The 23510-nt window shown below is 37.1% G+C and overlaps 1 protein-coding gene across 4 annotated transcripts in view; it reads left to right on the top strand.

Moving 5' to 3' along the window:
* Positions 1 to 23510, top strand: part of LOC117420581 (A-kinase anchor protein 6-like) — a 111305-nt gene that overhangs the window by 54589 nt on the left and 33206 nt on the right. For all 4 annotated transcript variants that reach the window (XM_058991632.1, XM_058991635.1, XM_058991634.1 and 1 more), the window contains exons 8-9: positions 9674 to 9822; positions 14231 to 14351. In XM_058991632.1, the coding sequence (XP_058847615.1) occupies positions 9674 to 9822; positions 14231 to 14351 (270 nt within the window). The remainder of the gene's footprint in view (positions 1 to 9673; positions 9823 to 14230; positions 14352 to 23510) is intronic.

Raw genomic sequence — 23510 nt, forward strand, 5'->3', positions numbered from 1 at the left:
TTTTAATGGATTAATGATGGCAAAATGCAAATTTGATTACGGGTGCAAAACGTCAGGTGAACACCATTCTTTACACACGCTGCATTTTTAGCGACGGGTAAAATCAGACTTTACGGCTGCTAAACGCGATTCACTGTGGCATTATGGGGGTTTTGCACCACCCCAGAAATGTGCTATCACAACTTTACTTTCAGAAAAATAAAAATTTTAGTATAACATTGTGGAAAGAGGCTTGAAGTTATCTGGGGATAGATTAGATATGCTTGTATGGTAAAGATGTTCACCTGAAAAATAGATTTTTATACTTTTGTATTTTTTCAGAGGGGTGGATAGGTTTATGAAATTGGTGTTATCAGGAGACAGCACCCCTAAGTGGCCTCTCATGCAAATTCATAAACCTATCCACCCCTCTGGAGCGAGCAAAAGCGGCAAGAAACAGGTAAGCCAATCAAAGCATTGAACTTGCTTGCTGCTACAGAAATGGGGAGCATGTTTCTGCATAACGTTTGCAGATACAGTGACATTTAGACAGACAGAGGAGTGGGGGAGTGGGGGGAGGTGGGTCTGTAACCACTGTCAAAAAAAATATGTTATCGGGGTACGCTCAACACAGCCGGTAGCAACGATGAGTAATGTGTTTTCTTATATACCGATATGAAGCATAGCGTTGGTTTGGAAGGAATACTGCTTCAGTAGCAGCAACTACCACAAGCTGGAACAAATACAACAAATAATAAATAGAAATACAATGGAGCAGAGAAATTGAATTTAACTTGGCCTGGAGCTCTTACCTGGAATGTGTATATAATGTTCTGAAACATTTGTCATTCTGAGCAATTCCAGTTTTTGTCCTACTCTTAATGAAATAGTAAACTCAGCCCTTTGCATTACGTTCCAGCTTTATGCATCGATCTTTACAATTGCTTCTTTGTCTTATTACTAAAATCAATTCCCTTCTGTGATTGCCCAGAAGAGCACAGCGACCTTTTAAAAGCTCACCTCTTTTTTCACCTCTGTGCCTACAAAGAGGTATCTTAGCATTGCGGCCAAATAGCTGGTGAGTGAGCAAACAATCTGTCAAAGCAGAAGCCTGTGTAGCACCAGTGTGACAGGCTGTTCCAAGTATTTTAATTGATAAATGCAGTTAATGCAGTATGATGTGAGAACTAAAGTGGAAGCACGCATTAAATATCAGAATATTTAACAAGGAGAGCTGTGCTGATTAAAATGCATCTCACCTCAAAGTGAAGCGCTGATTAGCCCTAAGTTGAGAGTAAGCCCAAGGCTTTATCCATCAAACCTCTGGCTTATGAGCTTTAGAAGTGTTCCAGCAAAAAAAAAAAAAAGTTACATTCAGCCACTTTGTTTCTGGACAGGTGCTCATGATTTGAATATGCAGGCAGGAAGTTATTTAAGGATGTTTCACCAGAGTGGAACCGTTGATGATTTGATAATGAAAACCAGGAGTAGGTTATCCAATAATTTGAAGAACAACTTTATAACCTTTAATAACATACAAGGTTAACTACACTAGTAGCCCTATGGTTCTGAACAACATGCTTTTTCATTTGAAACATTTTAATAATTGCAGTCCTCTCCGAATAAAAATCAATGAGACCAAGTATTTCCGTTCTAGGCTGGTTCCATAGATTACACGTGACCATTCCTTTGGTGAGCTGCGTCAGGACCTCTATGTAAACAATTTGATTACATGTGATTCCAAATATACTTATGCAAAAATGATCAGATGCCAACTTATTTTCCAGAACACCATCCAAAGCTGTGTTCCCTTTTATTCAAAACCTTTATTTAATATTTATTTCAGAAGCTCAAATAATGCACTTAGAATCTGGCGATCTTAGCTATAGCATTAAGATCAGATTTTTTCTGTTAGTTAATGATTTCCTAATTAAGGTTTGCATGTTAATTAAAATGGTGGCTAGTGTTAATTACTTATATTAATGGAGTCTCATGTAACACCTGCCTAAAGCGATTGGCTCCATTTTCAAAATATCTTCATCGAAGCTGTTGCAGATTTTTTTTAAAATCTTTTGGTCTTTGTGGAACAGCATTTTGTGGCAGAGTGTTGTTTCTGTTAACATATTTCAAATCATGTTCGCTCTCTAAATTAAGCATTTTTAGATTTAAAAAAAATCTTCAAACACACTTCCTCATCTAAATACTAGTCAATACTGTTTTGTCCATTGAATATAACTGTGTCTGTAGATAAACATAGCCTGACTGATGTTGTCAAGAATGTTTGTTCAGTCTAGCAACACAAACAAATAACATTTATTAACAGGAAATAATAGCTGGGATGTCTCATCTTCTCTTTTAGGCAACATGCCTGGAAAATATAAAGGATAACTAGAAATTAATTGTTTTTATTTTGTATTATTAACTAAGGAAAGTAGCTATGCCCAATGTGACATTGAGCTCTATTACTACAAATCATAAAGATATGTCTCAACAACTTTTGACTTCCCCTATAATGATATTTGATTTTGCTCCTTTTATTTTAACTATAATGTACACAACGCCATATTTATCATAATATTTGCATCAAAATGCAATCTACACCATTAAAAAAAAACAAAAAAAAACGTTTTTTATATAATAAAAACAAAAAGTAATGGTTGTAGGTTATCTATCCTGTATAGTTACTTTTGAATCTTGGTGTAAAAACAAGGTACCCTGCTGGCTTTTTTTACAAAGCCAACCAACCATTTTTTGCTTGTTGTAATTTAAGCAAGATTTCTAAGGGAGTTTCATTTATTTTTGTGGATATAGTCTATGATTGGTTCACAGGATACATAAAGTTGATAAAAGGACCATAAACTGTCACCAGGAAGCTGGAGTTTTTACCAGACTTCTCCATTGGAAACTGTTCTATATACACACTGTGCTTTCAACTCTTGCACACACCTCTTTAGAGATCTTGGAAGTAAAGATCAGCTATTAAATGTCACCTTTCAGCAGTAAAATTAAATAAGAAGCAGCAATTTGGCTTCTAGCGATTGCTAATTTCACGCCCTGATGATAGATGTTGCAGGAGCTAAACCTTTAAAACTCCTTCAGATATTTTTAAAGGCACATGAGCTGGTTCTGCAGCTCTAAAATCCTCTTTTTTATTTCATTCTGCCAGAACTTGTGTTAGAAGAAGTGAGTTAGAAGCTTGTTTCTAACATGACGATCAAATTAAGATACAGATTAACATATATTGTCGTTATATTGCCTGGCTGATCGTAGCTTCTCTGATATTTTACTGTTTATTTTTCCTCACAGTTTATTTTTTTGTCCTCACAGCTGGAAGTTTTGAAACTGACCAGCAAGAGTTGAGTGTGAGTGATCTGTCGTGTTTGCTTGCTGTAAAAAAACATTTCACATGGCCTCTTATTTAAATAAATAAAAACTCACCATAATAATGTATAGATTTTACTTAAATAAATACCGTAAACCAAGCTTTTTTTTTTCTTTTTCTTCTGGAGCTTAAGATGTCCCCAGAGATTACATAATATTTATTCATATTTATCACTTTGCGTTAATCCTTTAAAAAAAAATCAACTCTAGTTAAAAAAAATCGTACTAATTTTACTCTGTGGCGTAACATTTCCAGACACTTTGCTTTCTGACCCTCTGGCATCTATAAGCACGAGTCCCATTGGAGTCCGAAAAGTGTGATGAGAATGCATTCCGTTTCCGGATACTGTTCACAGAGCTAGGGGTTATCTTTTACAGTGATGAAAAAGGGGAGCGAGACATTGATACACCTCATACTGGTTAAACCTCTGCTAATCCTGAAGCCGGCATGTCCAGGCAGATGCTGGAAACAACCTGAAGTTTTTTCGGACCAACTGTTCACTGTTGGTGGTGCTACTAGGCAGTGGAGCTGCGTAGAGAAAAATGAAAAGAGGTTTGAAATTAAAAAGGGGAGATTTGATATGCAGTAATAAATATATTTAAAAGGAAAAGGTCCAGCTTCATATTGATATTAATTAAACCGTATCCTGGTGACTTCTGTATTCAAAGATAACTACATAAATAAATAAAACCTTTCACCCTTTCAATTTTTTTTTTATTTGTATTCATTTTATTTATAAGAGAGATGTTTATAGCTTCTACTACTGGTAGTATTCACCAGAGGCACATTTCTTCTGTTGTAAATTGATATAACTCCCCAGCTGTTTCAGATAAGGATCGTTTCCTGTTTGCATGGCATCCATGAAATTCTTCATTTATATAAAAAAGAATACAGAACTCAATACAACAAAGGCGTTATACAAGTGCCTTTCCATTTTACAAAGATATCACGTAAATAAGCCCCTTTTTTGTTTTATTCAAAACATCTGTGTGGTAAAGGCCCTATGGTTGTTTATGTCTGGTGTAGTTGCTTGAAATGCAGCTGCTGACATTTTTTACAAATTTAGAAAATCACATATATAAAAACAATCATATTATGATTTTGTTCTTCCCTTAGAAACAAGAATTAGTTTGTAACACCATACCCATGAATGTACATTGATGTGTTTTTGGATATGATTCAATGATTTGTGGAAATAACATTTTAAAGTTGTAATATTTTAATTTGGATGTTAAGTGTTCCACACATAGCGGTGCAGAGTCCAGTTTTAAACCTGGCACAGAATCTCCCTCATAACATTCAGATAAGTCACATTTGTTTACACTTAGTAAAAGTACTGTACACAAAGACAAACATCACTGGCCAGAAGACAATGAAATAGCAAATCTAATATTAGACTTTCACCCTCACATTGAATGATGCACACAGCCTGCTCACAGCACAGAGTGTGGACGACCACAAACTGAAGAGCATATAAATGAACAACAAATATTCATTTTTTGCCTCTCTGTGGCCACACCTACTGTATACCGATTATTAAGCAAATATCACAATGCACTCATTGTTAATGCATAGCAACACACACACACACACAAACATAGCTAAGCTGTCCTGAGGCATCTATCTGCTTAGTTAATTTATAAACTGGCCAGTCTCTATAGATTTTGTCAGAGACCAAGACTATACCCTTTGTGCTATCACGCATAGGTAAACAATGTATTCATTTATGTCAAATAGAATCTAATAGGATTTTCAGCATCATTTTGAGCATATTAATTGTGTCACAATGTGTTTTATTGTTTTTGTAATGTGTGTTAGCCATCTCTTTGCATTAGTGCATGCACTATTGAGATGTATCTGTGCTGACCATGGGGCTCAGTGCCTCATATCTCAGAAACCATTTGCGGTAGTGACTTGATATTTGCAGCAGTATATAAACCCAACGTGCTAAATGAGTTCATGGCCATGATATTGACCTAATATGTGCATAGACACAGAAACGTTGAGTTAGTATCTTAATGTTTGGTGCACAGCTGTATTCTATGATTTTTGTCTGACACATAGTCCTTACAGAGATGCTGAGTTGAGAATATAATTAAAGAGAAAAAAAAGTCTCTATGTGAGAATTTTTTTTTTTTTATCTCACATTTATTTGAAAAGCTTTAATCGAGTTTTTTTTTTCACACCAGGCTTTTTACTGCTCACCCTGGTTTTCAATTTTATTTAATCTCTTTACAGTACTTTGGTTTGTTGGGTCCAATACAAAAATGTTAAATGATGTAGTAATTTTCCAATAGTATTAATGTTTTCATGAAGGATAAGTATCTCTGTGAGTTTAACCTTCATTGGAAAATTGCACATTCTCCCTGTCTAATCTTCCAACACAGTTTTATTGGCAAGATATAAAGCAAAAAAAAAGCAAGACTGTTTAGAGTTGTGCTTATAAATTATTGATGTTTACATTTTGTTATCCTCTGAGTTTATATAAAAAGCTTATAGCAATCAAAACTTTCCATGTCTGAACGCTGTGAAGAGTAAGAACAGTAGGTGATGATGGCTGCTCTCTCACATCCAGACATGATTGACGGTAAAACCAACACAGATACCTCTGGAGACGACTAGTTCAAGAACTTTCCAGAGGCTAGTAAATTGGTGTTGGCAGTACACAAAAAGTAAAATGACTTGATTCAGCAGATTTCACTTCTGAATCCCTGCACCCTAGAGACAGAAGTAAGTATTCATCAAATGATCAAAATTTATATTGATTTCATTCTGCATTAACAGTTTAAAGGCAAGATTTTTGACAGTGTGGGTATAGGTTTGAATGATTCTGTTTGAAATAAGAATACAGAATGCAGCACTCGGCAGTACTGGTTGCGCATATCTGTATAAGCAGGGAACAAAATAGGAAGGGACCCAAAGGAAAGCAATTTGAAAAGAAAAGTACATTTAAAATGTTGAGGATTTTTATCTCTCGGTGAGTTATACCAACTCCTAATGCATACGTTGTAAAGCATTTTTATACTAACATATATAAATAGATTGTGTATGGCAGAAATGTCTATCTGATGTCAATCAGGGATTAGTATTTTAACATTAAAAATAAAAAAGCATATTCTAATGCCCAACCCAGCTGTCTCTGAGTCAGCCTTTCTTAATCAATAGTAATATGGTAGCAGAAAATGACTTTATTAAACATCCCCGTTAGCAACAACTGCTAATACCTCATAAATCATTTAGTTATCAGCTTCATATTTTCAGAGTTGTAGAAACTCAGCACTCAGGGCACAGCAACCTCCCCTTTGAACCGTGACCCATATTGGGTCATGTGACTTCTGTTTTCAGAATGATACACAGTCACCGACCTCTATAGAAAGACTGAATCGCTGATAGCAACGATTAAGCGAAGCCACACCAACGCCATAATATAGTCCCAGAAGTAGACGTGTTGAGAACTAATTGAAAACATCTAGAAACACTATGGCAATCAGTGGTCAAAAGTTCGGAATGCCATTATTCTTCTGCTGTATTTACAACGTCAGTAAATACTGGCAGTATATAATGGCTGCCTCTCTGTGGCTTAACAACACAGAATTAAAAACTTACCTCCTATCAGCAATCCAGTGTTTCTTTTTTTTTTTTTTTTTTTTTTTTTTAAATTTAGTCGTTGCCAATCAGTTTTTATTATTTTCTCCCCAATTTGAAATGCCCAATTATTTTTAGGCTCAGATCACCGCTACCACCCCTGCGCTGACTCGCGAAGATGAACACACGCTGTCCTCCGAAGCGTGTGCCGTCAGCCGCCCGCTTCTTTACACACTGCGAACTCACCGTGCAGCCGCCTCAGAGCTACAGCGTCGGAGACAACGCAGCTGCAGGGGTCGCTGGTGCGCAGTGAGCCAAGGACACCCTGGCCGACCTAACCCTCCCTCCCCCCGGACGACGCTCGGCCAATTGAGCGCCGCCCCCTCGGAGCTCCTGTCCACGGTCGGCTGTGGAATAGCCTGGACTCGAACCGGCGACGTCCAGACTATAGAGCGCATCCTGCACTCTAGCTAGTGCTTTTACTGGATGCACCACTCGGGAGCCCCCAGCAATCCAGTGTTTCTATAGCAATCAGATTACATCGCTCACAACTGTGATTCTCTCTGTTATAAAAGAACAATTATCCCTTTTGTGAGAGTCATTTTACAAAGCTGCCTCTGCCACAGTATTTAAGCCTGACTTCATATTTGCACGTGACCATGGCATTGACCTTGGCTTAATATGACTGCCATTAAGTTTTTGCTTTAGAGAGACAGTATACTTTGACTCATTATTCATGTGTTTGGTACACAGTGTAATGAAGCCCTGGCTAAGGCTGGTTTGTGCCCTTAAGAACAGTTGACCCAGACACAAGAACCACACAGGTTCACCCTTTCAGGTCTCTGCACAGGCCTCTACACAGCCCCTGACCACGCCTTATAGACCTTTTTAAATACCTGCCTGCTAAATACAGGCAGGTGTACTTAATTAAACCAGTGCCAGGTGATCTGGCTCAATCAAACAATTAAACAATTACACTGTGGCTGTTCAAAGCAGCCACAAAACACACATTTTCCAAGTGTGCAGGGCCTCTGCCCTGTCACAACAGCTGTATTATTGGTACTTTACTGGGTGCTGGTCTTATTAAGGGTAATTAAACAGAGGTTGGATGCATTTGTGACTACAGATGATGGATACTGAATACAGTATAACTTTGCAGTCACATTGCTGCTCCTTGCAGTCAACAGGAGCAAATCAGGACTGTAAAAATGTGGCTTTAATTGTGAAGCAAGCTTTTTACACAGGTGGCCTTAATACAAGTTTTTACTGTAGTACAGCACTTAAAGCAGTTGACAGTGCAGACAATTGAATGGCTTAAACTAAAGCTTAGTGTGAAGGGTTCTCATATTGCCTGTTCTTTACAGTTTATGACTGTTTAATTATCAGGCATGGATAGTGTTATGGAATATTTTGATTGTTGAAAAGGCAGGGGATTGTTGGTGTAAAGTTGTCCTAGAGCTCAAGGTGATAAATTGCTTCTGTCTTAGTTTGCAACCGTCATGATTGTGTGTGTAAGCAGGGCAGATGGAATTTGGTAATTAGGATCCTAACACTTCAGTGGCGCAGTTTGAATGCATAATAAAAAAAAATTTAAAAGATAATGAAAGAGCATTCCTCAGAGTTTGTACTGGTTTGTATTAAAATACATGTATTGGTTATATTATTAAACATCTGTCTGATTCCCTATGACATCAAATGATCTGTTTTCAAATCTATAGTTGTATACAGTTTGTGTGTTTCAAATATAGTGTATATATAGAGGATACATTGTGAAGGTTCATAGAGTACTGTAGTTATTCCTTGACTGAGGATAGCCAAATAGCAGCAAATAATCCACAAGCCTCCAAAGAGGTTGAGTGGTTTGTTTAAGGCTATCCTCATGAGTGAAATAACCACAGCACTCTATGACCATGCATGGTGTTTCCTGTACAGTATATATACAATAGGTTTGAAACACTGTCTCATAAACTATCTCACCTTCATTTTTACAAAGATAATAGTATTTACGTCACTATGCTAAGACTCCATGATAAGGTTAACATTTTGTTTTATTTTATTTCATGCTTCTGAATACATTTTTTTAAGAAATTGTATGGCATTTTTGTTATACTGCAGTGCTAACATATAGAGGGTGAGTTATATAATACTAAAGCAAACAATGAATTGGCACATTAATTTGGAATTGTAGATTATATTACGGATGGATTTCAGTGTCATTATAAACATCACAGATTGTCTGTGCCCCATCAGGTTTCCTGTAGAATCATGAAACTCACTGTAACAGCAGCTTAGTTTGATGTAGCCTTATATGATCCGGCATATAAAAAGCCATAAAAACACATTTAGAATATATTGATACAAAACTCCTTTTAGTTCATTACATAAGTATTTAACACAGCTGGCACTACAATTGTCCTCAGAATATTGACCAAGGCCACTCTTGACTGTGGTTCATATGTAGTAGGAATGGGTGTTGCATTTGATATCAATATTGTATTGAAGAATTCTTTTTTTTTAATTTAGTAACTAAAACCACTTATAGTTTGTATCTGTCTATCAGTAAAAAATATGTAAGAAAATGCTTTTATAGATAATTTCCCAAAGTTAAAAACTAAGGCACTGCCAAGGTATTTTTATTTTTGGTTAATTGAAGACTACTATATGCAGTAAAGTACAATACTATACTGCACAGTATACTATAACAAGTGTTTCATGTATTTTAATCAGGGTGAGGCGCAGCTGTGTGACCTGGAAGCCAGGAGAGATGTGGTGGAGCAGATGTCCCTCAAGCTCTACAGTGAGCAGTACTCCAACAGCACCAAGAGGAAAAAAGAGTTTGCTGAAATGTCAAAAGTCAACAGAATAGGAAGTAACAGGTACAGGCAGCAGCTCTACTGTTTTTTTTTTTCTTTTTACCAGAGATGCAACTTGTGGCCCAAATTGCTTCCTTTGTATAACAGATAGCGTCTCGATGGATCTGGCATGCGGGAGGAAAGCTAAAGTGTAGATATATCTTTTTAGGAAGGTGAGACCTTCCACATGTGTTTATTTCCCTGAGCTTCTATAAAACCTTCTAAATAGATATGTATGAAACATCCTACAGATATAATGTAATTGCCCGCGGTTCAGCTTCAACGTGCAATCAAGTTGAAATAGTGCAGCCTTTGACATCCACTGTTTGTTTTTTTGTTTTTTTGCATAAACTGTATTTCTACTGAAACAAGCAAATGATTACTACAGTAACACAGTCAATCACATGCAACATAAATATCATAGCTACAGTTGTATGATCAATGTGAAATTTAACTGCATTGCTTTATCTCCATTTGGATGGAGGTTTTGTTTAACTCTGTAGTGAATACTTATTCATTATGTTTTATGTACATTCCGTGAAGGTTGATATTGACAGACATGTTGTTTAAAGGATATATATTATCATATTGCTAAATGTATTTTTCTTGTATGTTAATTAAAATACTTTAGCAATGAAGGGAACAATTACCTACATTTAAATTGCAGTAGATGCCAAATGGGGTCTTGCTTGATGTGGCTTTGCAACTGTCATATTCTCTGCTTTTGAGAGGATTGAAATTAAGAGTGACATGTACATTCCAAATGAGAGTGGATCTCATCTCGGTTTGCTATGATCTTTATGTCTTGTACATAGCCACTCTGGATTTGCGTTTTTTCTGTTTTTGGAGGATCTTAGCCATCATGTTTTATGTTCACCACGGACGTCAATGATGTTGAAAGCCTCTGGATTGCCTCCTTTTTATATTTGTTTTTGATGATGCAGCACTTTCGTGGCTTGCACCATGTTTTCCTAACAAATTTCTATGACATTTCTGGTTTCCCCAACGTGTTGACAGCAATAGACTGCACACATGTGCTGCTACCCCCTCCAGCTCATTCTGAACATCTGTATAGGAATAGGCAACACACCTATTCTATTAATCTGCAGGTGGTTTGTGATTGTTCACAATTTAGCACTGCACCACTGACTAACTTAAATAAAAACTGACAGTATACATTTGGCTTATAGGCTACACATGATAATACAAATTAGTGGTATAATGTAAAATGTGTTGTGAGTCCCTTGAAATTTGTAATAATGAGAATTAACTGTCCTGTAAGTATCATAATTTGTCAATGCGGCACCATGATCTATTTTGTGTTAATTGGCTACTAAGTATGGCAAGTTAATAATAATAATAATAATAATAATAATAATAATAATAATAATAATAATAATAATAATAAAAATAATTTAGTTTCTCTTGCAATGTTAGAGATCTCGCTAAGATGATGCTACAAATATTTAAATTAGTATATTGCAGCTCTTTTTATTAACATATTTTCTCTTAGTACATACGACAAAATGTACACTTTGCGGTGCGACTGGCCCATCTTAGTACATCTACCCCTGAGTCCTGACTTGACTCGCTCACTTGGCTTTGAATCAAGCATCACTAATCCTTTTAAGCCTCTCATTGTAATGATTAATTTTGTTGAAAAACATAATGATCCTTCTTTGAATTTTAACGATGGCTACCTATTCAAGGATTCATTGTTTTGACTTCTTGGCCCTACCTTTGCATCTAACCTGTCTTTGGGGAAGACCTGTCTAATGCTATATCTGGCCTAGTTTTCACTGCCTTGCCATATTCACTCAAGCCTGTCTTGAATGGTGGACTGAGCAGATGTATCTCTCAACCTTGAAGCTGATAAATGTAGGACAGCTGTCTTTCAACTGAGGAAAAACAAGACAGAAGCAGGCAAATACTATTTAAAACAACAAAAAAATGAAATACCTGTATTGAAAATGTGGATTAACACCATAAAATAAAAAGCTGATTATGGAAATGTGTCATTTTGATGTGTTGTAAGAGGTTTCAACCTTTCATTTTCAGTTAGACATATTCTGATTTTGAAAATGATGGATATGGTACAGTATATTTGGATGTCAACAGAATATAATGACGTTAGTTTATGGAGGTTAATATTAATTGAATCTGAGAAATACATTCCACGTTTTCATATATATTCATTATTTGGACAGGTGATGGTTTGAAACTTTGGGATGTCTTGTAATGTTTTAAGATGCTTATCAAGTAACAGTGGCAAACAAAACTAAAGAAAAGAACTAGCTGCAGTTAGAATAATACCCTTGGTCAAGGCTGTGACATGTGCTGATTCAGCTTTACAACTGATGACTTTCAAAATAATAACGTTCCTTCTTTCTGTTTCTCAAAAGATTACTCAAAAGTGTTTTGTCATTTACTGGCTTTGAACATCATTTTTATACCTGTTATACAAAGGGTAACTGAACTTACATATGTTTTCTTTCTCCAACTTGGTCATGACTGATAGCATAGCAACCCAAAAACCCAACTACAAGCTACTGGTATACTGGTCCAGAAGTATTGGGTTGTGTTTTCTTTTCCATTAATAATATGGGATGAAGGGGCTCCCGAGTGGCGCAGGATGTGACCTATATCCTGGAGATCGCAGGTTCGAATCCAGGCTATGTCATTGCTGACCGTGACCGGGGGTTCCCAGGGGGTGGCGCACAATTGGCCGAGCTCCGCCCAGGTAGGGAGGGCTTAGGTCGGCAGGGCAATCTATGGTTCACCACGCACCAGCGACCCCTGTGGCTGATAGGGCGCCTGCGGGTCTGCAGTGGAGCCATTCAGATCTGTGTTGTCCTCCAGCACTATGGGTCCAAATAATACCTTTAACAAGACCAATTATACAAAGTAAACTTGCTTAAGAAACAGTATTGGTACAGTTGGCCTCTTTTATGTTCCACACTGATTTAAAGTGATTGATGAGCTGATTATGTGGTTGTATGTTGAACGTACTGTCACATGTTTCCATATAGCTGGAGAACCGCACATCCAATTGTCATGAAACATGGTATAACATCATTAAGCATAATGTGCTTGTATGAGTTTGTCAAGCTGCCGGTGCCACACCAACTACTGTTAAAATCTAATAGGGCAATTAAGCTGGAAACTCCACATTTTCAGAATCTAACGACAAACTTCACTTGCGACTTTTTGGTTTCCGTATGGTAAAGACCTAACGCGTTGAGATATTGGCTTCATACAAAAATGTAAGCTGCCACCGCCACCGCATGAGTCATGTGCTTCTCAGAAAGCATTTGAGATAGTAACTTCATATGTGGAGGGTTATATCAAAAATACTTAACTCCGCTCATTCTCAATGGGGAGTGACATCAAATGGCACACAGAGAGCTCTGGGGCAGTTTTTCAGTTCAGCTCCCAAATAATTCATGCAATTACAGTATATTTGCTTATTTATTTATTTATTTAATTAAACTTTATTGAAGAAGCGTATTCAGTTAAACATGAGGATTAGTAATTCAGTTAAGCTAATTATTGAATGTATTTTACATCATCTTTAATTATGGCAATGCTACAAAAACTAGCAACGGTATTATTCTAATACTAAAGTATTTTGCTACATCTCAATAAAACTAACAGCTCCCGAATTATTGCAATCACAAAAGTTATTACACAGCACTAGAAACCTTTTTACTGCGCACACGCCGATTGAAGGATTAGGTAACAGTGAAACAGATGTCAAAATCTATTTCAATGCATTGTGTTGAGCCTGTTATTAATCTTTCCATTTTATTTACAGTTTACAAAACATTCAGTCTTATATGACATGCCCTTTAGATTATGCTATCCCATTTGCTATCCCATTTGTAGTTTAGCATAAATTACTGAGAACATTAGCTATACCCCTCATGTTTTCATATTTGTGTAAACGTATGTACAGCCCCTAATGACACTGGCGGAATACATGAGAAGGGAACTATATCTGAAACAAGTTGGCTTGGTCAGTGTTCAAGCGTCCACAGTGGTTGTATGGAGTCTTCTGAGTTTCTATTGCACTGCAATGTAATTTGCGTACAACTCAACAACACAGCATGGTGGGTACCTGCAACACAACAGTCACAACACGTTTATAGCTATAAAGAGTAAAGGTAAGCATTTCACATATTTAATTTACAAATACAATCATGTTGCTCATTTATATTTGATCTTAAAAAGCCACTAGGAGACTTCCAATATAATGTATTTTTTTATCTTTATAATATTAACAATACAGAATATGGGCCATTAAACCAGTGGGGGGAAAAAATGATCTTACAGTATTTCAATATTCTTGCAGTATAATCCCGTTAACACCCTTCTCAAGTACCATTACCTATTGGATCGGCCATACATGTTGTTCTCTTTTTTTTCTGAGCAGTCTTCTAGATTTTGAATCGGAGTACCAGGAGCTGTGGGATTGGCTGATTGACATGGAATCCATAGTGATGGACAGCCATGACCTGATGATGTCAGAAGAGCAGCAGCAGCATCTCTACAAGGTTAGCTGAGCAGTGTTGCTGCTTTTACCTAGCTATGGAAAATCAGATTAGCCTGACAAGTCTCTCTTCCTCGGAGGACATCTCCACATTCACTGCATGTATCATGGTGTCTATTAGAATTCCCATTCCACTCTCCCCAGCCTCATTTCCATTGCCTGCATGTCGGCAGCCTGCGCCGACATCATAATTGCCAGAAAGTTCCCTTTATCACATTTCATTAGGTGTAATTTCATAAAAAGAACAAAGATTTCTCTCCCAATGAATAGAAACAAAGAGGAATGGCAATAGACTGCAACCAAATGAATAGTAAATGGAAGTAGGGTTTAACAGCATGTGTTTTGATTTGAGGTTTCAGACAGATTTGTCTGTCCTTCAGATGTTCTCGAAGAGAGAGAGAGAGAGAGAGAGAAAGAGAGGGAGAGAGCGCGAAACACACACACAGATTTTCCTTGATTCTGGTTTACTGCAACCTCGATACAAGCCTTGTCTCAATGAATTTTTATTAGTTATAGATAGAAACAGGCTGTATTGCGTTAAGTCAATGTGTTTGTTCATGATTAAAACAAACTGATTTTGGACCGAGATATTGATTTCATTCCCTGCTCGTCTAATAAATATGTGCTATGCTGCTTGTTTGTTATCATTTTCGCTGTATACTTTTATCAGGCTAACGTCGGATTGATTGAAATAAAAAAAAAATTTGGAAGCCTTTTCACAGCCAGGATGTTATCTCCTAACGCTGGGGATTTTATTATGGGTGAGGGGGGCTCTTTGGGCAGAGATGCCTGCTGCAGTAAATCAACCTCATTTAGGCTATTTTTATTGCACTGATTCTGACACTCGTCATCCTTGAATTGCTTTGAGCATATGGCATATTTCAAAGAGCAGATTGTGAATCATAAAGAAATAAAATTAATAACCACCTTCAGAACTGGAAATAACATAATGACAAGAAACAACTACCCCCTAGCATTTTGTTCTGAAATGTTCATTTCTAAACCACAAAGGTTACATTCAAGGTCAAAACTAATCTTCTCTCGCATCTAGGATATTGACCTTATCATTAGTCATTTTTTAAGTGATAAAGTTGGAAATAGTGGCATGCTTAGAAGAAATATGGTTACAGCTTTTTTTTTTAAGCCATCAGTAAAAATGACTGAGAGCATTAGTATTAGAGACCTCATTGTTCAGGTTTTCAGTTTTATAAATAATTATTTCTAATATCTATTTATGTCTACTTGATAAATTCATGCTATGCCAAACAAAATTAAAATAGTTGTCATTTATTTTAAACCTTAGAACATACATTGTTTTTCATTATGTGAAATGACAACAAAGGTGTATACCATGTGAAAAATATTTTTATAATGTTAATTACTGCATTCCTTTTTGAATCTTAAGCTGAAGCAGCCAAACAAACTCAATTATAATATTGTAGGCACCTGTTTGTATAGAAATTAGGTATAATTTATACTGAATATACCTAATTTCAGATTGAATCCAGTTTTTTTTTTTTGTTATTACTGTTGTAAAAAGTCTGACCATCATTTGAATCCCTTAAGGAACAGACATTGTTAGACAAAGATAAACACACTATAGGACCAGAATAAATCAAATATGTTGATGTGTTTTTAAATAATGAATTAGAATACTTTTACATGGGGTTCCAGTCCTGAACATGACTTGTTAGCCTAGGTGGATTGTAAACAAAAAATTGAGCTGGAGGTGTACTGTGGAAAATTGTGTTTTGGGGCTTTTGATTGAACTAATGCCAGACATTAGTCATCCCTGCGGAAGTAGAAACCTGGTTTAAAAAACAGCTTGGAAATGTCCTGCGTCCCGATTGACTGCTAACATTGCAATACCACATGGTTAAAAGAGCACAAGCAATGGTTCACATCTAATTTCATTCCTATCGGAAGACTTTTTATAAGCTCAGTAACACACTGGAAGGCGTGGGTGGTACTGATACAGCTCGCCTCTTGTGTGTGCTTACACATACCTGTAATACCTATGTTGCATGTAGTCCTCCTCGAGTGTCCGAGCCACAGTAAATACTACAATTATCTATATTTTTAATTACAAATAAAATCATAAGGGATATTACAAGTTGTACCGTAGGGGGGGGGGGGGGGGGGGGGGGGGGGGGGGGGGGGGGGAATGTAATTAAAAAATAAACGTTATCCACGTTATTTCTCTGTTCCATTGCAACATTCATCCGTCTTGGTAAATAAGTGGAATGTAATGATAAAGCTTATGGATTGCTATGCGGTGGTGTGTTTGGGCCTGTGTCCTCCTTGATTGAATAGCACCGTAGAGCATGGAAAAAATGCAAGCCATGAAGCAGTGCTGTATGTTTTGTTCGAATCTCACCTATGGTGTACAAATCTGAGCAATCTCATGGAATGGGTTTGACTGGTAGTGAAAGCATTTGGCTGTAGTGTCAAAGTACAAGTGGTCTTTAAAAACCAAAAGCCTCAAAGCAGCGGTGATAAGTGACAGTAAGACAGTTTTGTTATGTCTTTGACAGAAAATGAACACTTTGAAGTGAAATTAAAAAAAGAAATTCCGTAGCTCCAGCATGCCTTCAGTTTGTTTATTGCTTAAATCAATTTATTTTTTTTTCTTTAAAATATAGTAAATGGCTATAATTATATGTCAGTGTCTGATTATAATTATACAACACAAAGATGTAGACAATCTTACTGTCTAGTGGATAGGCTAATGGGCTTTTAACTGGAAGCGTTTGAGTTTTAAACTAAATTGTAATTTTATAACTAATTGTATTCAAACATCTCTGTACTTTTCAGACTTCAACAGCTAATAGGTTTCCTTGACAATTTAAGATTAATTATTATAAATTAGGGTGGAAAAAAACTTTTGTTTTTGTTTGGATCACAGTTTATAAAAGCATATATTTTTTATATTAGGTAACTTTAATATGTTTAAACTATTTACTTTAGAATCTTAAATCAACAGACCCAAAAACAGTCCAGCATAATTGACTGATGATCTGGAAGCAGCACCCCTGCATGACGGTGATGTTTTGAAAGCTATAGACAGCACTTGAATGATTTAACCCATTTCCTTTTGGAGACATTGCCCCCCTTTCCCCTGGGTGAACCTCCACTGCTCTCTGTGTTTCCCTCGCTGCTCTGCGTGCTACGACCCTGAGTGGATCAAACAAGCCATGGTGAAAGTTTCCCTCATTTGCATCACTTCTAGACAGGCCTGTCGTACTCTGTGCTGACAGGAAATCACTGTCTTTGTCACTTTTGTCATGATCTCCTTGTGGCAGAAACCGGCCATGTGACCAGGATTCATTCCAGTGTAATTCAGGAGTGGGGCTGTCCCTCATGTTTTCGGCAGGGGTTGCATTAACATGGAGGTGTTGGTGTGAAATTGCAGAATTAATATCGGGGGAGAGTGAAAGAGTGTAATTAGCACTGACAGAATAAATGACACAGCTATTAGAGATTTAAAATAAAAATAACGTGCAGAAAGAAAATCTACGATAAGTATATGTAAATATATGCGTGTGCGTGCATGTGAATATACATATATCGTAATATGTACTTGAACCCAAATAAAATCAGATTAATGTTAACATTTTTCAATTTAGGCTTAATGTATACACTCCACCTCAAATTATATGAATAGGACAACGGCAAACAAAAGATGCAGTGTGTTTCTAGAATGATGGCCTTAAATAAGTCTCCCAGGCAACAGTTTCACTTCCAAATGTAGACAAAAGTTTTTTTTCAGGAAACTTACCATTAATAAAACTCTTCCGCGACAGCTTGCAACAATCCATGCCACTTGGCAGCACCAGTGCTAATTGTTCATTTAAAGAAACATGAGTATATTCACTTTAGGTAAGACAAGGGAAAAGCGAATTGAAAAAGTACATAATAAAATCACTACCGGTAATAATACATGTAAGAAAGAAGAGGCACATATTAGCAAGCATGATCGTCACATGTATTGCAGAGTAAGAAAAGGTTTAGCTTTCTGTTATTTTTTTGTTGTGCAATTTTAACGCATACAGACATATCAACGTTTGACTGTATTCCTCCTTATCTGCATCTTTGAGCCAGACTCGGGTTGATTGGTGTGTTTGCGCTGGCACTGTGTCACTTTATGACACAATCACTTATTCAGGGTGCCATTACAGCAGGGGGCTTGGACACTTACCAAATCTTCTTCCCCAGAGGGACAGACACTTCACTCCACAGCAGGGGTAGCACGCTGAGGAGAGCAACAGAGATCCGTTTGATGCTTGCAATATATTCTAAAGCAGAACCTTGTTTTTTCATTTGGATGCAACTCTGGGCTTTGCAATAGAAGAAACAGAGAGCTTAGAAGATGAAGCCAATATTTAAAGTACAGTATAAGAAATTAGAATGTACTGTTAGGAAAAAGTTAAGTTTTTTTTTTTATTTTGGTTCCAATTAGTAAGATGAAAAACAGGAACATTATATAAATATTATTTTTGTTAGACCAAAGTGTCAATACAGTAATTGTATTCTGGAAGGAAGTGAAGTCTATATTACAGTGCATACCTACAGTATTTCTTCAAGTAACCAATACAAAATGATAGACTGTTAACATTGTATATTTAATGACAAAGCTGTTAAGAGAATACAAAGTGCTTTGTATTGAAGCTTAATCCTCCTTACTTACATATATGCCAGATGGCACTGCACTGTGATAATCGACCTGGAAAGGAATATCAATAGGCAAAAAGAAAACAGAAGAACCTCTGTAGTAGGAACTTAAATAAGAAAAAATCTGCCCAGCTGCCAATGGCAAGACAGAACACCACAGCGTTTCTCTGAGTAGTGGAACATTCTTAGCTTTACTTATTTTGCATAATAACAGCTTAAACGGTTCAGCAAACAGTATTAATCCTATACAAATTGGGCGCTATAGCAATATGCTTATTTTGTCTACTAAATTTGATCCTCCAGCAATACAGCAATATTTTGCTTTGGTTTATATTTTATTATAGATATTTAAAATGAAATATTTCAAAGTAGATGCTTCGATTGAAGGACCCCTGCTTTTATGTCATTGTTAAGCCCTTTCTCAGATTTTTTTTGTCCAAATCTGTAGGTACTGTTCCCTAGGTAATCTTTATTATTATTATTATTATTATTATTATTATTATTATTATTATTATTATTATTATTATTATTATTATTATTATTTATTTTTTACTGTACTGCACTGGATTCTTTTTCACTGATCATCAACACATGTATGTATAATTAGATCCTCTGATAAAATTGTATAGGTTATTTTACAGAATATAAAAAACACATTTTTTATTCAACATTTAACAGATTTATGGTATCCAGCTCAGGTTAATCAAAGAGATTGTGTTTAGACTAAAACAGAATTTAATGTATTGTACAAATGTGGCTCATTTAGAGTCCCTTAAAGGCCAAAAGTTGCATACGCCTAGAAAGATACACTTTCTTGACATTTATGAGAACCTTGGAGGTAAAGGTTACAAGTAATCGATTATTCCTTGTGCTGCAGTAGATAAAGCAAAGAGCCAACAAGTGAACAGTGAACAATTCCAGATACAGAAGCATTCAAATGGGTAGTTTGCAGAAATGGCCTATTCATCAGCCAATGTTGTTCAGTAAAATCGTAGCATGGGCTTTGGGGCTCTGTGCTTTACTTTTAGGTCATAATTTATGCCTGCATCCATTTCCTACCAGTTTTCTCAGCTATTTCAGTTTTATGTTTTTTTCTGAGAAAGTTTTTGGCCATGGACATAAAACTTGGCATAACAGCAGTTCACATTGAAATTCTTCTTATCAAAAAGATATATGTTATTCTTGTAAGGTGGTGTGCTGTGTTTACATATTAAAAAAACATGCCAAATAAATGTTATATATTACTTATACAGTGCCCAGATCTCTGTACTGTATTCAGCCTAAGAGCAGGTACAGTATAATGCAGATGGTTGCTGCCCATTCATGTAGATGGATTGTGACCTTGAGAAAATACCTGGGCGTGGCAGGTCATCACATCCAATATATGGCCTCTCAGAGAGACTGCAGATAAGTTTTCATTTGTATCAGCTCTCATGTGATTATACTGTACAAACAACTGTCCATTACCCCACCAGAACTAATTCAAAAACTGCACTGAATAGCCTTCAGATGGGAACTACCTTTTCTAAATAAGTCCCTTGGGGGTACTTGAGCTACAGTGGCTTAAAGCACTAGCCTTTTACCTCCAGGGGCTTGGCTGTGAATCCATCTTGGGTCACAAGACAAATACGTTTGGGGTCTTAATGCAGTACCGAATGAGCAGCAGTTTGCATCACAAAAACACAACACAGTCCTGCAGTTTGGAATAATGAAGTCTGGGCTAAGGACCGGTTGTAAGCAGACGTGTTTCTTTAGGCAAGAGATGGGTTGCCTGTCTTGCACCATGTCAGACTGCAGAATATGCTTTTAGTCTCTTGTACTTCACGAGACGTAAATTCACACACATCGAAATAAAAGGCATATACACATTCTCAAATCAGTATAACAAGTCTTTCACTTTTAGTTATAAAAGCCACAAGGTCTAATAGAAACAAACAAACAAACACAAATAAACATCCATGCACAAATGCAAACATATTAAAACAGTTTGTGAGACGTTAACTCCTGCACAAAAATATATGGTAGCATATCTTGTTTTATTTTTTTTTTTTAATTCTTTGAGTTTATCTGTAAACAAGGTTGTTCATTCTCAGGATTCTTACAATATTGTCTCCTGTCAGTAAATGAGATGTAAAAAGTTAATAAGGTTTATACAAGCCGAGAAGTCCAGTGGTTTCCTGTGAAAACTGACCGCTGATTGCCTTGAGCCAACTGCGAGTCCAGCTTTGCAGACTATTCTATTTCAGATCAGCTAATTACAAAGGTTATCATAAACTCCCCTACTGGTGCATTCCAATTTCAGATTGCCTATGGTGCTTCAAAAAGCACATGAAGCCAAAAGCATGGGCTTTTTTATTTAATGTAAAAATAGTTTTTTTTTATATATATATAATTCCTTCACATAGAGAGGATACTGGATGCATTAACAACATAGAAGCTTCTCTGCAGTATAAACCACATGTATTAGCACTCTTAGTTTGAATCCTCCTCTTGATACAAATGGGTTTCAGAAAAATGGATCCATTCCACCAGTTAGACCAGAGCACGAAATGACGGCTATGGGGAACCTCCCAACCAACTCAACAGTGTATTTCAAGTGCTTGCAGATAGAGTCCTACAGTGTGATATTCTGTGATGTTTTATGGGGGTTTCCACAAAAATGAACAGGTCCTACCTCATACTGTGGGGTTTCTTCACAACATAGACACACGCTAGAGATGGCCCTGGTTGTATTACATCAAAAAGAGGGAAGAAGGGGGTCTCAATCTCTGTTAAGTAATGACTTAACACTAAGTAGATTTTCCAAAGAAACCATCAATTCTCTTTAGTTTGTCTTAAGGTAACAACATTCTCTATTTTATTTCTACTTTTTTGGGAGAAAATTATGATTTTCTGCTTTTAAAAGATGACAGGCATTTTCCTCTAATAGCTGAAGAATACAAGTACTCACCGGCATGTGGTAATATATGTAGAGATGTGTGCACAGGGATTCTGGGTATTGATTGGAAACACATTCTTTTGGGCTTTGCTGTTTGATTCGTTCAATTTAAGTTAGATGTTGCTATAACAACACTTGAAAGAGTAGATTTAGGTATTAAGTTCTATCTCAGTCTCCATTGGAAATTCATGCTCACAAAAGACCGATCCAAAGTGCGATTCAGTGGAGCTATTTTAAGATCTGGTTGTCACTATTTGTGATTCCCGTAGTATAGAATGAACTCTATGGAAGAGATATGTTATATCTGGTTTTGAACTACAGTTATAATATACAGGGTCACTTCTAACACTTGTGTGGAATACGGCTGGGACAAATAGTATTATTATTATTATTATTATTATTATTATTATTATTATTAATTTCTTAGATATCACAATACAAAGTATCACGTTACAAAATATCACATTACAGAATATCACATTACAGAGAAGAGCAGTTATATAGTACAGTAAAATCGGTAGAAAATAAGAGCAAATTCAAATAAGAGCAAAATAAAGAATACAGGAAATAATTACATTTAAGAGTAAATTCGACTAAGAGCAGTCAAACTTATATTAGAAATACTGGTACAATTCAGTGCCATATAGTCCAGTATAGTCGAGAGTTGTGAGGTTTACAGATGTCTGAAGAGGTGAGTCTTGAGGAGGCACCGGAAGGTCAGGGACTGAGCAGTCCTGATATCCGTGAGTAGGTCGCTCCACCACTGAGGGGCAAGGGTGGAGAAGGAGGGGGATCTGGAAGTGGGGGAGCGGCGGGGTGTACAGCTAATCTGCCGGAGGCGGAGGAGCAGAGGGGGCGAGTACAAGAGTTTTGAATTGAATTCAAGAGGAGATAGGGAGCCAGTGGAGGGAGTGGAGCAGCAGTGTAGAGTGGGAGAAATGAGGAAGGGAAAAGACAAGGCAGGCAGCAGAGTTTTGGATGAGCTAGAGCAGATGGATAGCAGAGGCCGGCCAGGAGGGAGTTGCGGTAGTCAAGGTGGGACAGTACCAGGGCCTGAACCAGGAGCTGTGTAGTCGGTGAGGAAGGGGCGAATTCTGCGGAAGAAGCTGATGTTCTGCAGATGTTCTGCGGATGTTGCTGAGGAAGAAGCGACAGGAGCGTGCCAGAGTAGAGATGTGCTGAGAGTAGGAGAGGGAGGGGTCGAGGGTGGCAAGAAGTTCTTGGTGGATGAGGAGAGAAAGAGGGTGGTGGATTCAAGAGGAATAGAGATAGAGAGATCAGCGTTGGGGGAGGAAGAGGAGGAATAAAAGGAGGTCTGATTTAAAGAGGTTGAGTTTAAGATGATGCAAGTCCATCCAGGAGGAGATGGCCGAGGTAGGTAGAGATCAGGGAGGAAATGTCGCAGTCAGAGTGGGGAAAGGAGAGGAAGATCTGGGCATCATCAGTATAGAAATGATATGCAAAGCCATGGGAGGAGATGAGGGGACCCAGGGAGCGAGTGTAGAGAGTAAACAGGAGGGATCCCAGGATTGAGCCTTGGGGGACACCTGTCGA

Source organism: Acipenser ruthenus, chromosome 18 (genome assembly GCF_902713425.1).
Source record: "Acipenser ruthenus chromosome 18, fAciRut3.2 maternal haplotype, whole genome shotgun sequence".
Classification (NCBI taxonomy): domain Eukaryota; kingdom Metazoa; phylum Chordata; class Actinopteri; order Acipenseriformes; family Acipenseridae; genus Acipenser; species Acipenser ruthenus.